Here is a 22,855-nt window from a genome sequence, read left to right as displayed (position 1 = left end):
TTCTAGGAGCTCCTGAATTTGATGTTTGAGCTCTAACATCTCTGCTGGAGCCAAACAGTACGGTGCCTTAGAGATTAGCACAGTGCCTGACACAAGGTCAATGGCGAACTCCACCTCTCTCTCTGGTGGAAGGCCTGTGACGTCGTCGGGGAAAACATCAGGAAAGTCTCTGACAATTGGTACATCAGATATCGACGGGGTGGGTGCGTCAGGTGTTGAAATAATAATGACCATTAATGCCTGACACCTCTTATGTATAAGTCTTCGTGCCTGCATTCAAGAGATCATGCGAGGGAAACTTCTCCACCTGTCCGGCTCAAAAAGAAATTGCTTAATGCCCAATGGTTTTACCAACACTGATCTTCTCTAAAAGTCAATTAGAACTCTGTTCTTCATCAGCCAGTCCATCCCCAAGATAATATCAAACTCTGGCATTGGCAACACAACCAGATCGGCGTAAACTAGGAGGCCATGTAGTTGAAGATCGATATCTCTGACCACACTAGTAGCTGATAGCTCCTCCCCTGATGGGACTGTCACGGAGTAGCTCACGTTGGGTCCAATGGAATTAACATCCAAATAATTAGCGAATATCTCTGAGATAAAAGAGTGAGTGTCCTCGGAATCTAACAAGGCCTTCGTGTGAATGCAAAAATAATACGGTGTTGAATTAAATAGGATACCGGTCAGTAGAGTCGTGTCTGGGTTCGCCACCTCAGCATGCATGGCGAACACTCGCCCCTGGGTCGGCTGCCTCCACGGCAGTCCTTCAGAATGTGATCACTGGCTCCACACTTGAAGAATTTGTCCGAACCCATAAACACTCTCCCATATGATGACGGTTGCATTTCGGGCACGCTGGATATTGACCAGGCTTCTGAAGAGCTTTCTTTTGTGGAATAGGACCTTTTCCTTTCGGCGGTCCTTGAAACGACCTCTTTCTCTGCTATTCCTAGAAAGGTCTCTTAAACTGTTGTTGCTGTGAGTGATAAACATAAAAATTGTACATTAATTAAATGTTTTATAATATAAATATATAGTTTTTGTTTTATTAAATGTTTAAATATTATATGTTTTATAATAAATTGTATAAAATATAAGTTGTTGTGTAATTACAAGTTTTTACTATTTTTTACAGGTTCGATAAAACAAGAATAAACTTGGCGTTGCAAATGGGATTAAGATGATTCTTGGACCTGTAGAAAGTTGATTATAATATCTACAATATTGTTGACAAGCATGAGATAAAAATCCTAACACAATTGGGATCAAATTAAGCAACAAATAAAGTTACCAAAGGAGTGGCAGTCTTACCATGCTCTAGTATTTTGACCATATCTCTCAAATTACTTGGTCAAATGGTTTGAAAAAAATACCACAACTAGACAACTCAATTATCCACATGTTGCTTTTTATGTTAAGAAGCAAATTAGGAGAAGAAGATTTTCAAAAGTGATGTGAAATATAATATAATATCTTGGAACAACAATGAAGACTTATGTGTAAAAAAATAATATTTTATTTGTGGTTGTCTCCCCAAATTTGGCTATATATAGGGGTGCATTGTAATGTATTGAGATATCCTTCATTCTATGAACAAACCTTTGAGTTCATAATATTTCTCTCTATATTTTTCCTTTATTTCTTCATTTAAATACAATTAGCATGTTAATTTCATATTCAAAGTTTTACACTTTGAATAATGAATAGCTAACTTCCTAAAGTTGAGATGATAAAGTGAAACTCTTGGCATGATAATAATGTTATTAAAAGATAAGAATCTATGTTTCATATTATTTAATCATTATTTATTGTTTATGTTATATTTATTTCTTTAAGCATTTTTATACTCTACTTATAAGTAGGAGTTTTGATTTATTGTTGCTATATGTTACACTAAATTCTTGGAACCATTTAAATGTTTGTTTGGTATTACCAACCATTTAAAGTAGATGCCTTGATTTATTATATATGAATATATTATAATATTAAATTCTTGGAACCATTTAAATGTTTGTTTGGTTTTACCAACCATTTAAAGTGGGAACCTTGATTTACTATATATAAATATATCATAATATTAATTTCTTGGTACCATTTAAATGTTAGTTTGGTTTTACCAACCATTTAAAGTGGGAACCTTGATTTAGTGTTTACAAATATATATAGCACAATAAATACTTGACAACATTTATAAGTTTTGGTATATATTATATACTTATAAGATAATAATTTATAACATAATATAAATATGATTATTTAATATATTGGAACCATTTTATTAAGTGGATTTCAATATTGTTCGTTAATGTTAACTTTATTAAAATACCATGAGTGGATCCTTTAATCTCAACTACTTAAATTAAAATTTGAACAATTAAAATTTACCCATTAAAGATTCAAACAATTAAAATTAAAAAGAAACAAAAACAAAAACAAAACAAAAAGACATTGTAGTGGACTTGTAATTACCTTAGCTTCCCTGTGGATACGATATCGGACTCATCGAATTAAACTACTTGTGGACAACCTGCTCTTGGGAGTGCAACAATCAAAGTGACAACAAGTTTTTGGCGCCGTTGCCGGGGAAGTATAATTTAATTTCAAGTCTATTTAATTTTGTTTATAGTTTATTTTTCTTTATTTGAATTTTTATTGCTTTTGTGTGTTTTTATTCTTTTGCATTTGCATTTGCATGAGCATTATTTGGTCACGTACACTTAGTGGTCGACTCATTCGAAATAACCCTTTATTTTCACAAAACATGGCGGAAGAACCCATCCAAGAAAATGAAGATGAAATTCAATCTCAACATGATCATGATAGACGAAGAACACTTAGAGATCACATGAATCCTACACGTACTAGTGCACCTTCATGTCTAGTTTTTCCCCCTGATGCATCTCATTTCAATTTTAAGCCTGGTATTATCCAACTTTTACCCAACTTTCATGGTTTAGATTCTGAAAATCCATACATGCATTTACGAGAGTTTGAAGAAGTGTGCAACACATATAATGATCTAAATTGTAGCATGAACACCATTCGACTTAAGCTTTTTCCTTTTTCTTTAAAAGATAAAGCTAAAACTTGGCTACAAAATCTTAGATCGGGATCCATTCGAACTTGGGATGAATTGCAACAACAATTTTTGAAAAAGTTTTTTCCATCTCATAGAACAAATTCTTTCAAAAGGCAAATCATCACTTTCACTCAAAAACAAGGAGAAACTTTTTATCAGTGTTGGGATAGATATAAAGAATTGCTTAATCTTTGTCCACATCATGGTTTTGAAATTTGGAGAGTTGTTTCTCAATTTTATGAAGGCTTAACACCTAAAGATAGGCAAATGGTTGAATTTATGTGTAATGGAACATTTGAAGATAAAGATCCAAATGAGGCAATTGAGTATCTCGATTCATTAGCTGAAAATGCTCAAAATTGGGACACTATAGGTACAATCGAACCATCAAACAAGATTCAATCTCCTACATCTGGTGGAGGTATGTACACTCTCAAAGATGAACATGATCTTCAAGCTAGATTTACCTCTTTGGCAAGAAAAGTTGAGGCACTTGAATTGAAAAAGAATGGTCAATTAAAATCTGTTCAAGAAATTGCATGTCACATCTGTGATACAAGTGATCATTCTACAAAAGATTGTCCCACTTTGCCTTCTTTTAAAGAATGTCTCCATGAACAAGCCAATGTTTTAAACAATCTCAAAAGGCCAAATTTTGAACCATTTTCTCAAAGTTACAATCCAGGTTGGCGAAATCATCCAAATTTTAGTTGGAGGAATGATAATGCTGCACAATTTTCACAACCACATTTCCAAAATCAACAAAATTTTCAAAATTATGCACCTTATGTTCCTCCACCTAAAAGGAATTTGGAAGATATATTGAATTCTTTCATTGCAAAGCAAGAGTCTATCAATACTCAAACTGCTCAAACCATGACAGATTTGAAAGATACTCTTGCTAAATTTGCATCTGCACTTAATGTTCATGAAAAAGGTAAATTTCCTTCACAACCTCTGCCTAATCCCAAGGATCATCATTCACAAACTGGAACTTCTGGAACTCAACCGATGGATCAGGTAAAATCTGTTATTACCCTTCGAAGTGGTAAGGTTGTGGAAAAATCCATTCTTGAACCTTGTGAAGATGATGATAAATCAACTCCAAAGGGTAAGGAAGTGGAACCCATAACTTGCGAAGAGGAGGTTCAACAGACAGTGTCACCACCATTCCCTCATGCATTGAAAAATACAAAAAAATCAAATTTGAATTCTGATATATATGATATTTTTAAACAAGTAAAAGTTAATATTCCTTTATTAGATGCAATAAAACAGGTACCATCATATGCCAAATTTTTGAAAGACTTGTGCACTGTGAAAAGAAAATTGAATGTGAAAAAGAAAGCATTTTTAGCCGAACAAGTAAGTGCAATCATTCAAAATAATAATTCTTTGAAATACAAAGACCCTGGTTGTCCTACTATTTCTTGTATTATTGGAGAACGAAAGATTAAAAAAGCCTTGCTTGACCTTGGAGCTAGTGTGAATTTACTTCCATATTCAGTTTATCAAGAACTCAATCTAGGCGAGTTAAAACCTACTTCGGTAACACTTTTACTTGCTGATAGATCTGTTAAAGTGCCAAGAGGTATGGTAGAAGACGTGTTGGTCCAAGTTGATAACTTTGTATATCCTGTCGATTTCATAGTTTTAGATACACAACCTATCGAAGCTTGTAATGCAATTCCTGTAATTTTAGGTCGTCCATTTTTAGCAACTTCTAATGCTCTTATAAATTGCAGGAATGGAATAATGAAGTTGTCATTTGGTAACATGACCTTGGAGCTTAATGTGTTTAATCTTTGTAAGCAACCACATGACAAAGGAGATGAAAGTGAAGATGAAAATCTTATTGAAACTCTTGTGGAAGAAAACATTCAAGAAGGGAGTACTCGTGATCAATTAGATATTTGTTCAATTGAAACTGTTAAAGAAAATATTGAAATTGATCTTGATGATTTTATCAGGTATCACTCGTTACCAGGATCAGAGAAAGAATTTGATGCAAAATATGAGAACAAAGACGAACCACCCATATTGGAGTTAAAACCCTTGCCAGAAGAATTGAAGTATGCATTTCTTGGAGAAGATGAAACATATCCGGTGGTAATTTCTTCCAAACTAGCAAGTGATGAAGAAGGTAAATTAGTTGATATGCTTAAAAGACATAAAAATGCAATTGGTTGGACACTAAAAGATCTCAAGGGCATTAATCCACTAATTTGCACTCACAAAATTCACTTAGAAGAAAATGCAAAAACATCTCAACAACCACAAAGGAGATTAAATCCACACATGAAAGATGTTGTGAAAACTGAAGTTCTCAAACTACTTGATGTTGGGATTATCTACCCTATTTCTGATAGTAAGTGGGTAAGCCCAACACAAGTAGTTCCGAAAAAATCTGGCATCACAGTGATAAAAAATGAAAAAGGTGAATTGTTAACAAGTCGAGTCCCATCTAGTTGGCGGATGTGTATTGATTATAGAAAATTAAATGACGCCACTAGAAAAGATCATTTTCCATTACCATTTTTGGATCAAATTTTAGAAAGAGTAGCAGGTCATCCATACTACTGTTTTCTTGATGGATATTCAGGTTATTATCAAATTCCCATTGAACTCGAAGATCAAGATAAAACTACATTCACATGTCCTTTTGGAACATTTGCATTTAGAAGGATGCCATTTGGATTATGCAATGCCCCAGCAACATTTCAAAGATGTATGCTAAGCATTTTTTGCGACATGGTTGAAAATTGTTTGGAAATTTTCATGGATGACTTAACTGTCTTTGGGAATACATTTGATAAATGTCTTGAAATTTTGGAAAGAGTTTTAAAAAGATGCGAGAAAAAAGGTCTTATTTTGAATTGGGAAAAATGTCATTACATGATTACTTCTGGAATTGTTTTGGGACATGTCGTGTCATCTCATGGAATTGAAGTTAATAAAGCAAAAGTTGATGTCATTGCCAATTTACCCCCTCCAAAAACTATTAAAGAAATTCGCTCATTTTTGGGACATGCTGGATTTTATAGGAGGTTTATAAAGGACTTTAGTTTAATCTCTAAACCCATTTGTAACCTCTTAACAAAAGACACAGCCTTCGAGTGGACTCAAGAATGTTGATAAGCATGAATCATATAGCATTTTAGAGACTTTATTTTGTCGTATTCGTGCTTATATGACGTTTTTATTCCGAGTTTTGCGCTTAATTCGTATTTTTATTGCCATTTGCAGGTTTGACCAAAAGGTGATGAAATCCGAAGAAATGAAAGAAAAGTCAAGCGTCGCAGTGTCATGTCAGAAATACCCGGAAAAATAGGAAAAGATCACACTGAGAACACACGGACCTATGCACGGACCCCGTGTAATGGTCCGTGTCCTAAAATCCAAAGGAAGGAAATTCACGAGCAAAAACGGACCCCACGACGGACCCCGTGTAATGGTCCGTGTCCCGCATCAACCAAGAGAAGGAAACTTGCGCATGAAGACGGACCCCTACACGGGATCCGTGTAAAGAGTTTCCCGGAAAGAAAATTTGACGTGCCTACACGGACCCCAATCCGGAAGCATATACGGGGTCCGTGTACTTTATTTTGAGATCAGATTTCGCGAAGATTTTGTGGAGATCTTAGGAAATTGAAGGAAAATAAAAAGGAAGATCGGGACTTTTTCGAAGGGGAGATATTTTTTGGTATCAAAAAGAGGGGGAGCCGACTCTGCAAGGAAGAAAAAGGAGAGCTTTGAGATCTTTGAAGGCGGCAAGACGGCTTTGGAGAAATAAGAGAAATTCGTGCACTTCACACGCAAGATCCGCCCACCATCGCTGAGATTTTTCTCCTCTCGTGTTTTTTTATTTTCACTCATGAATTCGAATATTAGATTTGATTTTAGTTTTGAATTTATGGAGTAGTTTTTCTTGTGATCGGGACCACGATAGGGACAAACTGTCGATTCTGTTCATTCATTGGATTATTTGATTTATAAATTAGTCTATGTTATTGATTAATGGTTGCATAATTTTCGTGCTTTTAATTTGGCCAAGTATTTGCATGTTTGTTGTTCGATCTTGACTCGAAGGAGAATAGGTTGAAATTAGCTTCAAAATTATTAATCAACACACGATTAAATCGACTAGAAATAGTATTCGGTTTCAATGTGCGATTTTAGGCGACAGCTGTAATTCCATCGTTGAATAATGCGTTTTTGTTTAATTAAATTCAATTAGAAATAATTGTACTGTTAAATAAAAATAGGATTATAAATTCTAGAAATAGATTTATAGTTAGTTCAAGGAATTTCATCGTGACATCGAGTAATCTAGGGTTAATGAATTCCAAGGCGTGACAGTAATCAAAGTTTGGACCGTTGTGCGTTCTCGGTCATTTTGTTGAATTTAAAAAAAAATATATCTCAAGTTTCGGGCTGTTATCATCAATCTTAGTTAATAATTTAGCATAAATTAATTTAATTTGACTAGTTTAAATTACCATAAAATCATTTGTTATTATTTGCCTAGATTAAATTAAATAATTTAAATTTTAGTATTTAAACAATAGTCTCTGTGGGATCGATACTTGGACTTGTCGTCCATTTGTTACAACTTGACCTAGTCCGCTTGCTAGAATTATTCCCAACCGAAACAACCGATCAAGTTTTTGGTGCCGTTTCCGGGGACTATTTGTTTAATATTAGGATAAATTATTTGTTTGAGACTAGGCTTTTATTCTCAGTTTTAATTTTTCATTTATTATTATTTTTTAAATCTTTAGTATTTTAATTAACTCTGTTTCAGATTTTTCCACTCCTTAGGAGCTTAATTTGTGCACTTAAACTTCTGATTTCAGGAGTTAACTCGAAGTTATATGAGCCGTGCTCAAGACGTCAAAAATCTAGTGCCACTTGATCTAGAGATTGAAAGCACTCTCCGCCGCATCCGTAGAGCTCGAAGGAACAACAACTTGGCTTTTGAATCTGAATCTGAAGAGGAATCTGCAGTAGACCTTAAACCAGAATCGGAAGGCATGGCTGAAGAAGAGGATAATCGTACTTTAATGGAGCTCCATCGGCCAGCATTTGGAGGTTGTGGCTCTAGTATTGTCCGTCCTACAATTCAAGCGAACACATTCGAACTCAAACCGGCCATCATCCAGATGATTCAACTCCAAGTCAAATTTGGAGGATCACCTTCTGAAGCCCCCAATGCACATCTGGAGAATTTTCTGTCGATCTGTGATACAATCAAGTGCAATGGGGTGAGTACTGATGCCATTCGACTCAGACTATTTCCATTCTCCCTGCAAGGAGAAGCTATGGAGTGGCTTCGAGACCTTCCAGCTGGTTCTATTACGACATGGGATGAGTTAGTCGAGGTCTTCATGCACAGGTATTTTCCCCCAACCAAGATTACACAGTAGCGAAATGACATCACATCATTTAGACAGAGAGAGGGGGAATCACTGAATTCAGCATGGGCAAGGTTTAAGAAGATGTTGAGAATGTGCCCGAGACATTGTTTTTCGACAGGCCAGCAGGTTGAAACATTTTACTATGGGGTGGATCCATCTGTGCGATCTATGCTTGATGCAGCAGCAAACGGTAGTTTATACAGGAAAACGCCAACCGCAGCGCTTGAAATCATATCTAATATGGCAGAAAGCAATGTAGTCTTGCAAGACAATAGAAGGGAGAAGAAAGTGGGATTCCTTGAGATGGACGCTCTGACAGCGATCACATCAAAGCTTGATGGATTGACACATCAATGGCACAGCTACAAGCAAATAAATCATTACCAGTCAAGCTAGTGAATCAAATTCAGGGAAATGCTGAGATAGTTGGTGGATCATCTAATGAAATGCCATTCATGCCAGATATGTCTTGTTAGGGAATACAGTGCTTTGGGGGGGACTCAGTGAATTATGTGGGAAACCAGGGTCGACAACAATATAATCCATACAGTTTTTCATATAATCCGGGCTGGAGGAATCATCCGAATTTTGGGTGGAGGCAGTCAGAAAATGCTGTGGAGCAACCATATTTTAATCCTCCACAACATCCTTCACATCAATAACCTCCTCAGCAACCACCTAAACCTCTGCAAGGTACTGGACCTTCCATGCCACCCGGTTTCAAGCCACAAGATGGCAAATCGAATCTTGAGGATATGCTAGCCAAGTACATAGCCGGGAATGAGATGAGATGGCAAAATCATGATGCCATGATGCAAAGGGTAGAGAATCAATTAGGGTAGTTGGCGACACAAATGGCTACACGAGCTCCGGGTTCACTACCTAGTGACACGGAAAAGAACCCAAAAGGTGTCAATGCAGTCACGGTGACAGCTCCCCTGAAGCAAGAAGTAGTTGATGTTGAGGAAAATGTGAAAGAAGAGGGGTCATCCAAGCAAGGACCCGAGGACACATGGAAAACAGGTAAGCCTCTAAACTCTAACCCCACTGTTGATATTGATTCACTCCCGTTTCCCCAAAGAGCAAAGCAACTGCAACTGGATACTCAATTTTAAAAATTCCTTGAGATTTTCAAAAAATTGCACATAAATATCCCGTTTGCAGAGGCTTTAACTCAAATGCCCTCATATGCAAAATTTCTTAAAGAAATTCTATCGAACAAGAGGAAACTAGTGGATTTTGAGACAGTTAAGCTTTCGGAGGAATGTTTTGCAATTTTACAAAATAAGTTGGCTCCAAAAGCTAAGGACCCAGGTAGCTTCTCTATTCCTTGCACCATAGGAAGTTCATTTTTTGGCAAAGCTCTATGTGATTTAGGTGCAAGCATTAATTTAATGCCTTATTCATGTTTTGAGAAGCTAAGAATTGGTTAAGTTAAACCTACTACAATTTCCCTACAATTGGCTGATAGATCTATTAAATACCCTAGGGGAGTAGTAGAAGATGTTTTAGTGAAGGTTGACAAGTTTATTTTCCTAGTGGACTTTGTTGTGTTAGATATGGAAGAGGATCGTGAGATTCCTCTCATTTTAGGAAGACCATTTTTAGCCACTGGGAAAGATCTAATAGATGTACACAAGGGTGAGTTGGTGTTGAGATTGAATAATGAGAGTGTAGTGTTTAATGTTTTTCAGTCCATCAAATATCCCAATGATACATCTGATTGTTTTAGAATTGATGCTATTGACGAGTTTGTTGAGTATGGTTTGCAGGAATCACTTGGTGAGGATCCTTTGGCGGTTTGTTTGACCCATTCATGCCCGCAAGAATTGGGAAATCAAGAGCTAGACAAATGTATTCTTTATCTGGAAGCAGGCAGACCGATTTCAAAAACGGTAAACTCGAGGATTGGGGAGCTTGGGCGTGTCCCACGACCTTTAAAATCATCCATTGAAGAAGCCCCAATCCTAGAGATGAAACCTCTCCCATCACACTTAAAATATCTATTTTTACTTGATAATGATAAATTGCCAGTGATAGTTTCATCTACTTTGGCAGATACGGAAGAAGAGAAGCTGTTGCGGGTTCTGAGAGATAATATCAAAGCCATAGGTTGGAGTATTGCAGACATAAAGGGGATCAGTTCATCCATGTGCAAGCACAAAATTCTGATGGAGGCCGACCACAAGACATCTACCCAACCTCAAAGGCGTCTGAACCCAGCTCTGCAAGAGGTGGTAAAGAAAGAGGTGATAAAGCTACTGGATGCAGGTATTATTTACCCGATTTCTGATAGTAGGTGGGTAAGTCCAGTACAAGTTGTTCCGAAAAAGGGTGGGATCACTGTAGTAAAAAATGAGAACAATGAATTAATTCCTACCAGGACTATTACAGGGTGGCGTGTCTGCATTGATTATAGAAAACTTAATGACGCCACCCGTAAAGACCATTTCCCCCTCCCGTTTATTGATCAAATGTTGGAAAGATTAGCTGAACATCCTTTTTACTGTTTTCTGGATGGTTATTCGGGTTATATGCAAATTCCAATTGACCCTGAAGATCAGGAGAAAACCACGTTTACCTGTCCCTACGGGACATTTGCATAAAAACGAATGCCATTCGGTCTATGTAATGCACCAGCAACTTTCCAACGATGCATGATGACAATTTTTCATGACATGATTGAGGACTTTATTGAAATATTCATGGATGATTTTTCTGTCTTTGGTTTTTCGTTTGATACTTGCTTGATTAACCTGTCTAAAGTCTTGGAGAGATGTGAGGAGTCAAATTTGGTTTTAAACTGGGAAAAATGTTATTTCATGGTGAGAGAGGGAATTGTGTTGGGGCACAAAATTTCTGAAATTGGGATTGAAGTTGATAAGGCTAAAATTGAAGTAATAGAGAAACTCCCAGCCCCAGCAAACATCAAAGGAGTGCGTAGTTATCTAGGACATGCAGGGTTCTATAGGCGCTTCATAAAAGATTTTTCTTGCATTGCTAAGCCACTGACCAATTTGCTGATAAAAGATGTGCGTTTTGAATTTTCCAATGAGTGTGCGCAGGCATTTCAGGTTTTGAAGGAGAAATTGATCACCGCACCTGTGATGATAGCACCTGACTGGGGGTCGCCATTTGAGGTGATGTGTGACGCAAGCGACACAGCTCTGGGAGCAGTTTTAGGACAAAAAAAGGAAAAATACATCCATGTCATCTACTATGCTAGTATTACACTGTCAGCTGCCCAACTAAACTACGCCACTACAGAGAAGGAGCTTCTTGCTGTGGTTTTTGCTCTGGATAAATTTAGATCATATCTGATAGGGAGCAAAGTTGTAGTGCACACCGATCATTCAGCCTTGAAATATTTGATGGCAAAAAAAGATGCAAAACCAAGGCTAATTCGCTGGATTCTTCTGTTGCAGGAATTTGACTTGGACATAATCGATAGAAAGGGGACAGAGAACGAGGTTGCAGATCATCTCTCACGTTTGGAGAATCCAAGTGCAGGTAAGGGTTTTATTCGCGATGATTTCCCGGATGAACAACTGTTTGAGGTAAACAATTTGCCCTGGTATGCCGATTTTGTTAATTATCTATCCAGTAAGTTCATTCCTCCTCATTTTACTTACCAGCAAAAGAAAAATTTTTTCTCAGATTTGAAATATTATTTGTGGGAGGATCCTTACTTGTTTAGAATATGTGCAGACGGTATAGTCCGGAGATGCATTTCCCAGGAAGAGGTAAGTGAAATTTTGTTTCATTGTCATGCTGGTCCGGCTGGAGGCCATTTTGGGGCAACTAGAGCTGCGTCAAAGGTACTCCAGTCTTGTTTTTATTGGCCTACTCTGTTTAAGGATGTACATGAATATGTTACAAAATGTTCAAGTTGTCAGCGCACAGGTAATATCTCCAGGAGACATGAATTGCCCCTTAATAATATTTTGGTGTGTGAGATATTTGATGTGTGGGGTCTCGATTTCATGGGGCCTTTCCCAGTTTCTTTTGGGAACAAGTATATTTTAGTAGCTGTAGATTACGTGTCTAAGTGGGTAGAGGCACTAGCATGCAAAACTAATGACTCTAGGGTTGTTGTTCAATTTCTCAAGAAAAATATTTTCTCACGTTTTGGCACACCTAGAGCCATTATTAGCGATGGGGGTACTCACTTCTGTAATCGTCAATTTGACAGCTTGTTAGCTAAGTATGGAGTCCGACATAAGGTGGCCACACCTTATCACCCTCAAACTAGTGGCCAAGTGGAGGTATCAAACAGAGAATTAAAACGCATTCTTGAGAAGACTGTCAGTGCTTCAAGGAAAGAATGGTCTAGCAAACTCGACAATGCACTTTGGGCTTACCGCACTGCTTTCAAAACCCCCATCGGCATGTCTCCTTTTAAATTGCTATATGGGAAGTCGTGTCACCTACCTGTAGAACTTGAACATAAGGCTTACTGGGCTACTAAATTCTTGAATTTTGATGCTAACGCCACAGGTGATGACAGAGTGCTGCAGCTTAATGAAATGGACGAGTTTAGGTTGGAGGCTTATGAGAATGCCAAACTTTACAAAGAGAAAACCAAACGCTGGCATGATCAGAACATCGTCCATCGAGAATTTGTGGTAGGACAACTGGTTCTGCTATACATTTCTCGACTGAAATTGATGCCAGGTAAGTTGCGTTCACGATGGTCAGGACCATATACCATCACGCAAGTTTTCCCTTACGGGACAGTGGAGATCACTAGTGAAGCAACTGGAGCATTCAAAGTGAATGGGCACAGACTGAAGGTTTATCATGGTGGTACCATGCCCAATAAGCCGACCACCGTGGATCTGCAGGATCCAAACTGAATCGAGGGAGTACAGTCAGGCTATCGACTCTAAATTTAGCGCTTGCTGGGAGGCAACCATTGCTTAGCTTTATTTTCTTTTCTTTCTTCTTTTATATTAGTTTTCTTGCTTTTGTTTTATGCAATTCTCGTGAGCTAATCTCAGTGAATGGTGGTGTAGGAAATTTATTCACTTGCGGTAGGATTTATCAAATGTCGGGATTCTATTAGGACGAGCAGATTCAAAACGTCAAATAGGCCAGGGAAGTTTTTGTACAATTCTTGCATCTTGTGTGCTTGATTGAGTTTCAAATTTGATGTGTAGCTTTATAGAATTGTACATATCTGGCCTTGCATTGTGTATTTGGTCCGTAGTCCGCTTCTATTTCCTTCTAACTTTTCGAATTTGCGAGCCGAGCCGGACCCTTACACGGACCCAGACACGAGGTCCGTGTCTCATTCGTCCCAAATTATGAACTTTCTTTCGAGACGACACGGATCCACACCCGGACCCCTACACGGGGTCCGTGCCTACTTTTTCCAAGATTTCCAAATTTTCGAGCCGACACGGACCTGTACACGGACCCATACACGGGGTCCGTGCCTTCAACTTTTGACAGCACCAGACTAAAAATCGCGACTTCATGCTCCCAAATCCCTAAATCTAAAGTCTCTTCTCCTTCATCCTCCGCCTCCCACAGCGCATACCTGGTCGCTCCTTCCGTCACCGGCCACCCTCCACCATGGCCCCTGCTCCACCAGCTGCGCCGTCGCTCCTTCCGTCACCGGCCGCCCTCCACCACGGTCCGATAACCCCCCATTCTCTCTCTGGTAAGCGTAGTTCTCCATTGACTCCAATATTCGCTCATCCGAGTTGGGAATTTGGTAACATCCGTTTGCTTATTGCGCGATAGTTCGATTATTGCTTGGTTTTTGTTCGTCAATTATTGAATTTTTGGGATTTGATTGTGCCAAGAATTGAATTGTTACTACTTTTCGTGGTTTGGATATTCACTATGTTGAGAATATTGCCTGTGAATTACGTTGGGATAAGTTGGAATTGATTAACGCTGTCTGTGATAAATTATTGGCTTGTTGTGCTCTATTTGCTGGGGTGTTTGAAGTATCCGTTCTCATTGCAATGCCTCCCCGTAAGCAATCTAGTAAGCGTGCCCGAACTGGTGCCTCATCCTCCTCTGCATCCGCCAGGTTGGCTTTTGATGCTTCTAACTTCACCAGTCGCGAAACTTTTGAGTGGTACTCGGCACTCCACGGGAACTCGGTCATTGTTGAGCGGTCTATCCATCCACGGATTGACCATGAGGTGCCACTGAGGGCAGAGTTCGATAAGTTTGGATGGGGGCCTATTTTGGACATTGCAGGACCATATTACCCCGATCTGGTATGGCAATTCTATGCCAATGTTGAGGACAAAGAGACGACAGGGCTACCACATTTGCGCACTTACGTCAAAGGAGTGCCGATTGAGTTGACCAGCGCATACCTGGCTGCAATTTTGAGTGTCCCAAATGAAGGGCCGCCGGTTTCCTTCAATCAGGTAGATATCTTTTTCTCGGACCTCACCTTTCGGATCCCTGAGGCTCGGCGCCGACTGCAGTACCGCTTATCTCCTACTGGCTCCCGATACAGTGTCCTCCCGACGTCCCTCCCACTGCTGGATCGTCTCATCTGCTACTTTACGGGGGCGAATATCATCCCAAGGAAGGCCGGGAACAATGAAGTCCGCCATTTGGATCTATATATCATTGACAAGATGCTTAATGGTTTGGGGAACATTCCTGCTATCCCAGTGGCGTCGATCATACTTTCTCATATGCGTTCAGTCGCTCACACTGATCCCACGAAGAACAGGACCCCTTATGCCCCCTTCCCTATCATCATCTCCAGGATCATTGCGGCCCATGGTGTCGATCTCACCGACGAGACTTCTCTCCTGCCCACGTCTACGCAGATGCTCACCACCCAGGCCATGCAGGGCATGTACTTTATCTTCCGATAGGGTGCGTGGTACCGTAATCCAGAGAGTCTACATATCCGTCCTCATCCCCGTGACCCACCGGTACCTCCCCCTACCATCAACGACCGAGCTTGGGACAATCGTGTGGAGGAAAAAGCGGCTTTAGATGCCCGCACTGGCCCTCAAGCTGGTATGCCCCCTCGGCAGCGCGCCTCGAGAGGTAGACGTCAGGTTTACTCGTCATTGTTTGATTGCATGGACGACATCCGCACTAGGTTGGCTCGCATCGAGCACCAGCTTGGGATTCAGTCCTCTTCAGACGATATCTTTGCTCCCCCGTGGGAAAAAATCCGCGCTTGACGATTTGGAGGACTTTGAGTTAGGGTCAGATGATGAGTAGTCCGCTTCTTCTTATTCTAGGATTTTTGGAGGACTTTATCGCTTTTCTAGACTTGCGCTTTTCTTCGTATGTTGTTATAGATATTATGAGACATGTTATTTAATTTTATTATCTTTTGGGTTTTCCTTGCGTGCTTGGGTGTTTTTCCTACCCTTTTTTACGTTTCTTTGTGTATTCGATGCCGTTCTTTTCAGGAATTGATGCGGCCTACCACACTGTTACCACATATGCGACATTTTTCCAGGGAAGTGTGTTTACTTTAACTGCCTTATTAATACATGTTACTTCGCTTTACACTGAGGGCAGTGTCGATTTCAAAGTGTGGGGGTGGGCCAGTCTTGTTACACATCGTTACACAACACTCATTTAACAACACTTTTTTCACGTAGGATGGGACTATTTTTAGACAAAGAGCTCTTGTTTCACTTGATAATCGTATTAATTTGTTAGATTGTGGATCACCCGGGAGATAGTTTCGTGCCTAGTAATTGAACGAGAGGAGTCGTAGTTTCAAGGAGAGAATCAGACATAAACCAGTTCTGTTTCAACATTTCATTCCATGCACGTGGTCAGACTTTTACTCATTAATGGTGAATTGGTGCGAGGTGAACTAAAAAAAAAAATATCGAACAACGATCCCTAGAACTCGTCTGATTAGCCCTCGAAGCGAAAATACGAACGATGGTGACTTAGGGATGATTTAGGCAATCTTTGGACCGTTTGAGCCTTTCAAGCCTAACCGATACATCACTCATTGTCTCTAGTAACCCTTTTTGAGACTGTAAAAATCGAATGGTGTGTCAATGACACACAATTAGCCCCCATTCGTAATTTATTCAATGTCCCACATCAACTACCTGAATCTTAGCCTATACACTTTTTCCTACCTACATGTGAGAGAAATAAACCTCCTGTGCGCATTGAAATGTTTGAATTACTCTAATGGGTTGAAGAAATATGTGTGAAGGAGTCGATGAAAAAAAAAAGAGGAAAGTGTATAGTATTAAAAACACCCGAAAAATTCTGTGGGTGAAAGTTGAAGGACGATGAGAAAGAAAAGAGACTATAGGACAAAGGATGATGAAAATACAGTGATTGTTGATGAGTCAAAAGTTGAATGAATGTGCTGTAGGATTATTTTTATTTTCTCTCACTTTTGATTCCCATACCTTCTATTGTAACCGTGAACCTTGGCCTTACGTTATAAGCTTGAAAAGACCTATCAACCAAGTCATCGTCGTTCAACATTTAGTAGAGAGGGGTATGAAAGTCAAGCATATGGGGCGTCTCGATAACAAATGAAAATAAGTAACCCTGAAACCAAGTAGCTGGCGATGAGTACGAATTCTGACTTGCACACTACACACATCTCATTCTGTTGATCTTTACTGGGAAATGTTCGAATCTTAAATTGCGACAAAAACAAATCTTGTGAAATGCAAAGCGTGATCTTTTGACCGGGGGTGAATGAGTTTGACAAATTGAGAAAATTTGATTGTGATACTTCATTTCTGAATCTAATATATCTTGAATCTTTATTTTCATATCTGATTTGTTCGAGGACGAACAAGGGTTAAGTGTGGGGGAGTTGATAAGCATGAATCATATAGCATTTTAGAGACTTTATTTTGTCGTATTCGTGCTTATATGACGTTTTTATTCCGAGTTTTGCGCTTAATTCGTATTTTTATTGCCATTTGCAAGTTTGACCAAAAGGTGATGAAAGCCGAAGAAATGAAAGAAAAGTCAAGCGTCGCAGTGTCATGTCAGAAATACCCGGAAAAATAGGAAAAGATCACAATGAGAACACACAGACCTATGCACGGACCCCGTGTAATGGTCCGTGTCCTAAAATCCAAAGGAAGGAAATTCACGAGCAAAAACGGACCCCACGACGGACCCCGTGTAATGGTCCGTGTCCCGCATCAACCAAGAGAAGGAAACTTGCACATGAAGACGGACCCCTACACGGGGTCCGTGTACAGAGTTTCCCGGAAAGAAAATTTGACGTGCCTACACGGACCCCAATCCGGAAGCATATACGGGGTCCGTGTACTTTATTTTGAGATCAGATTTCGCGAAGATTTTGTGGAGATCTTAGGAAATTGAAGGAAAATAAAAAGGAAGATCGGGACTTTTTCGAAGGGGAGATATTTTTTGGTATCAAAAAGAGGGGGAGCCGACTCTGCAAGGAAGAAAAAGGAGAGCTTTGAGATCTTTGAAGGCGGCAAGACGGCTTTGGAGAAATAAGAGAAATTCGTGCACTTCACACGCAAGATCCGCCCACCATTGCTGAGATTTTTCTCCTCTCGTGTTTTCTTATTTTCACTAATGAATTCGAATATTAGATTTGATTTTAGTTTTGAATTTATGGAGTAGTTTTTCTTGTGATCGGGACCACGATAAGGACAAACTGTCGATTCTGTTCATTCATTGGATTATTTGATTTATAAATTAGTCTATGTTATTGATTAATGGTTGCGTAATTTTCGTGCTTTTAATTTGGCCAAGTATTTGCATGTTTGTTGTTCGATCTTGACTCGAAGGAGAATAGGTTGAAATTAGCTTCAAAATTATTAATCAACACACGGTTAAATCGACTAGAAATAGTATTCGGTTTCAATGTGCGATTTTAGGCGACAGATGTAATTCCATCGTTGAATAATGCGTTTTTGTTTAATTAAATTCAATTAGAAATAATTTGACTGTTAAATAAAAATAGGATTATAAATTCTAGAAATAGATTTATAGTTAGTTCAAGGAATTTCATCGTGAAATCGAGTAATCTCGGGTTAATGAATTCCAATGCGTGACGGTAATCCAAGTTTGGACCGATGTGCGTTCCCGGTCATTTTGTTGAATTAAAAAAAAAAATCTCAAGTTTCGAGCTGTTATCATCAATCTTAGTTAATAATTTAGCATAAATTAATTTAATTTGACTAGTTTAAATTACCATCAAATCATTTGTTATTATTTGCCTAGATTAAATCGAATAATTTAAATTTTAGTATTTAAACAATAGTCTCTGTGGGATCGATACTTGGACTTGTCGTCCATTTGTTACAACTTGACCTAGTCCGCTTGCTAGAATTATTCCCAACCGAAACAATCGGTCAAATGTCAAGATACTTTTGATAAAATCATTCGACATTTAACATCAACTCCTATCATTCAACCTTCTGATTGGTCTTTACCATTTGAAATCATGTGTGATGCGAGTGATTATGCGGTCGGTGCAGTATTGGGTCAAAGAAGAAACGGTAAGCCTTATGTGATATATTATGCAAGTATAACTTTAAACAATGCTCAAATGAATTACTCCACAACTGAAAAAGAACTACTTGCTGTAATATTTGCATTAGATAAATTTCGTTCTTATATGATTGGATCAACAACTATCATGTTTACTGATCATTCTGCTATTAGATATTTTTTTACCAAACAGGATGCAAAGCCATGACTGATACGATAGATTTTGTTGCTCCAAGAATTTGACATTGTGATCAAAGATAAAAAAGGAACCAAGAATGTCGTAGTCGATCATTTATCAAAACTAGTAACAGGATCATCTTGTGAAATGACACCAATTAACGATAATTTTCCTGATGAACATCTATTTTCAGTTACTACTACACATTGGTTTGCTAACATAGTAAATTTTCTTGTGACAGGAAAAATGCCACCGCAATGGAGTTCTCAAGATAAAAGAAAATTTTTGAATGAGGTAAAAAACTTTTATTGGGATGATCCGTATCTGTTCAAGTATTGTCCGGATCAAATTTTTCGACGTTGCATACACGACAATGAGGTAAGTAGTGTCATTAAATTTTGTCATTCAGAAGCATGCGGAGGACATTTTTCTTCAAAGAAAACAGCTGCAAAAATCCTGCAGTGTGGATTTTATTGGCCCACTTTGTTTAAAGACACCCACGAAATCTGTAAGATTTGTGAAAATTGTCAAAAATTGGGTGCGATTTCAAAAAGAAACATGATGCCTTTGAATCCTATTATTGAAATTGAAATCTTTGATTGTTGGGGAATAGATTTTATGGGACCTTTTCCACCGTCGTTTGGATACTTGTATATTTTAGTTGCAGTTGATTATGTTTCCAAATGGATAGAGGCAATTCCATGTCGAACAAATGATCATAAAATCGTCATCAAATTTTTAAAAGAAAATATTTTTAGTAGATTTGGAATTCCTCGAGCCATGATAAGTGATGGGGGAACTCACTTTGTTAATAAACCATTTGCTTCATTAATGAAAAAATATGGTATTACTCACAAAGTAACTACTCCTTATCATCCTCAAACAAATGGACAAGTTGAATTAGCTAATAGGGAGATAAAGCAAATTTTGGAAAAAACTGTTAACTCAAATAGAAAAGATTGGTCTCTGCGACTTAATGATGCACTTTGGGCATATCGAACAGCTTTTAAAACATCATTGAATATGTCTCCCTATAGGTTGGTTTATGGAAAACATTGTCATTTGCCTGTGGAATTGGAACATAAAGCTTATTGGGCGATCAAAACTTTAAATTCAAGCATGGATGATGCCAACAAATTGCGTAAATTGCAACTTAATGAACTTGATGAACTCAGAAATGACGCGTATGAGAATTCAAGGATTTATAAAGCAAAAATCAAATCATTTCATGATAAAACAATTCTTAGAAAATCTTTTGAGATTGGTAAAAAAGTTTTGCTTTATAATTCTCGACTTCACATATTCCCAGGAAAATTACGATCAAGATGGACAGGCCCATATGTTGTAAAGCATGTGTATACTTATGGAGCTGTGGATATTGAAAATCCTAAAAATGGTGATGTTTTTAAAGTAAATGGACAAAGGCTTAAACCATTTTTAGAAAATGAAATTTTTCAAGAAGAGTTTATTTCCCTTTCCGATCCTTGATTTTTTTTGTGTTGCATTTAATTTTGTTTGTTTTTATTTCAGGTTTCCTTAATCTTTTTATTTTCCCGGTTAAATGGCGGATAACGGTACTCCGTGACTCTCATAGTCGGTTTAATCAGTTTCCCATAATTGCTGATACAAAAATAAAAAAAAATCATTTCTTTTCTTTTCAAAATGAATGAAATTCTCTCAAAAATTTGCAAATATTTTCCCTCTTTTTCTGAAAATGTTCTAAGAAAAATTTATGCAGGAAGGTGTGAAAGATTGAGATTGCTAATGCAAGAAGGAATTCCAGAAGATATTCGTCTTGTAATAGAAGCTAAGGTCCGATTAGGAGGAGAAGTTCCACAATCATTGCTCATTCGGTATTTGCCTGGATTAGGAAAAAGCACTTATGCGAAAAAACGAAGGGCCAAAAGTTTAGGGGTTTGTCATAAGTGTGCAAGATGGACTTGTGACAAACGATGCAGATCTTTGGGATGTGTTTCCAATAACAGAGAAGATAAAATTGGTTTCATTAAGAATGGGCTGAGTAAGGAGTCTTTAGATAACATCTTATTGACTCTTGAGACGCATTCTAGTGGACATGTGCATATTGAACTTCTCCGTTTATGGAAACAATTCCAAGATGAGCGTCATAGTCTTGGGAATCCGACTAAAAAAGACCCTGTTTGCCAATTTATAAGAAAATTGGATGGGAAGCATATCCTCGACTCATAGAAGGCGTTGAAGCCGTTTCTGGACGTAAAACCAGAGGAAAATTGTGAGCCACAATCACACTAGTGTTTACATGCATGTGTGTCATTTTTGTTTTTACTGTTTATTCTGTTTACAACTGTGACCCATAGTTTTGTCCTGATAACATATTACCCCTATAAAATCTCTCATCTTTCTCTCTATTTCGCAGAAATAAAAAAGAAGAAAGTAAAAAAAATATGGCTGGAACCTCTGCACAATCATTGAAAAATATTTGTGTATTTTGTGGGTCGAGTCCTGGAAAAGATGAAGTGTTTGTAGAAGCAGCGAATAATCTTGGAAAGATATTGGCTGAGAGAAAAATTCACTTGGTATATGGGGGAGGTAATATTGGGTTAATGAGATCTGTTTCAACATCTGCTCATCTTAGAGGTAGTCATGTTTTGGGTATTATTCCTACAGCTTTAGCTGCAGGAAATATTACAGGTGTTACGATTGGTGAGGAATTAAAAGTCTTTTCTATGTATGAAAGAATCACAAAAATGATTGAAAATTCTGATGCTTTTATCGCACTACCAGGTGATTTTGGTACATTAGAAGAAATTTTTCACACTGTTTCTTGGGCACAACTTAATATCCATAATAAACCTGTGGGCTTGTTGAATATCAATAATTATTATGACACTTTGTTGACATTTCTCGATAAGGCTGTGGAACAGAATTTCATTTCAGAAAATTCACGAAGAATGTTCATCTATGCTTCTACTGCCGACCAATTAATTGATAATTTGGAAGCTTTTGTTCATAAGCCTGATCCAATGATAACAAAGATCAATTGGTCGCAATCAAGCAATAAGAAAAGGAAGTTGGATCATTGATTCAAAAGTCGTGGATTGGTTTGCGTTTGTTTCAGTTTGTTATCTTCAATAAAATCCAGGTGATATCTCTTTCATTATGTACTCTTTATTAATAGTTATTTTGACATTAGGGACAATGTCATATTCTGATTGGGGGGAGAACAAACTTATATATTATTTTAAAATAAAATCATGTTTATTGTTTGTATCTTAGTAATTTTTGCAAAAATGTCATACATTACATGTTTGAAAGATTTAAATTAGAACATGCATTAATCTATTTAAGAATGTTTAAATTTTTATTTGGAAAAAAAATCAATTTTAATATTCTGATCAATATAAAAATATGATTTATGAAATCTTTTTGAGTGATTAACCATTGTGATAAAATCAGGTATTAAAGTATATGGCCCAAGATATACCTTATAAGAGTGCCTAAAATTTTAAACTCACACATATTTTGTGAGTGAGTGGAGAGGACTGAGAAAACAGCTTTCGAGCCTTTATTGATCATGAGAGAGACTATCTATTGTTTAGATCTTGAGTTCTTATTTTGAAAAAAAAAATTGATATTTCCTGAAAAAAAAGGGAGAAAAATACAAAAAGAAAGATATTGAAGATCTATGTAATTTTTAAGTTATATGCTACGACCCATATATCTCTCATAAAAAAA

At 37.7% G+C, this 22,855-nt stretch overlaps 1 protein-coding gene across 1 annotated transcript; it reads left to right on the top strand.

The window, feature by feature from the left end:
* The first annotated feature begins 3,349 nt into the window (after positions 1 to 3,349).
* On the top strand, positions 3,350 to 21,349 carry LOC140965567 (uncharacterized). The gene is given in 8 exon segments (XM_073425663.1): positions 3,350 to 4,193; positions 4,347 to 4,451; positions 5,331 to 6,212; positions 12,010 to 12,015; positions 18,837 to 19,523; positions 20,001 to 20,549; positions 20,853 to 20,964; positions 21,106 to 21,349. Coding segments are annotated over 8 exon segments (3,429 nt in total).
* The last annotated feature ends 1,506 nt before the right edge of the window (positions 21,350 to 22,855 follow it).

Source organism: Primulina huaijiensis, unplaced genomic scaffold, assembly GCF_012295235.1.
Source record: "Primulina huaijiensis isolate GDHJ02 unplaced genomic scaffold, ASM1229523v2 scaffold11123_ERROPOS214507, whole genome shotgun sequence".
NCBI classification, from domain to species: domain Eukaryota; kingdom Viridiplantae; phylum Streptophyta; class Magnoliopsida; order Lamiales; family Gesneriaceae; genus Primulina; species Primulina huaijiensis.
This window is presented reverse-complemented; position numbering and strand designations above follow the sequence as displayed.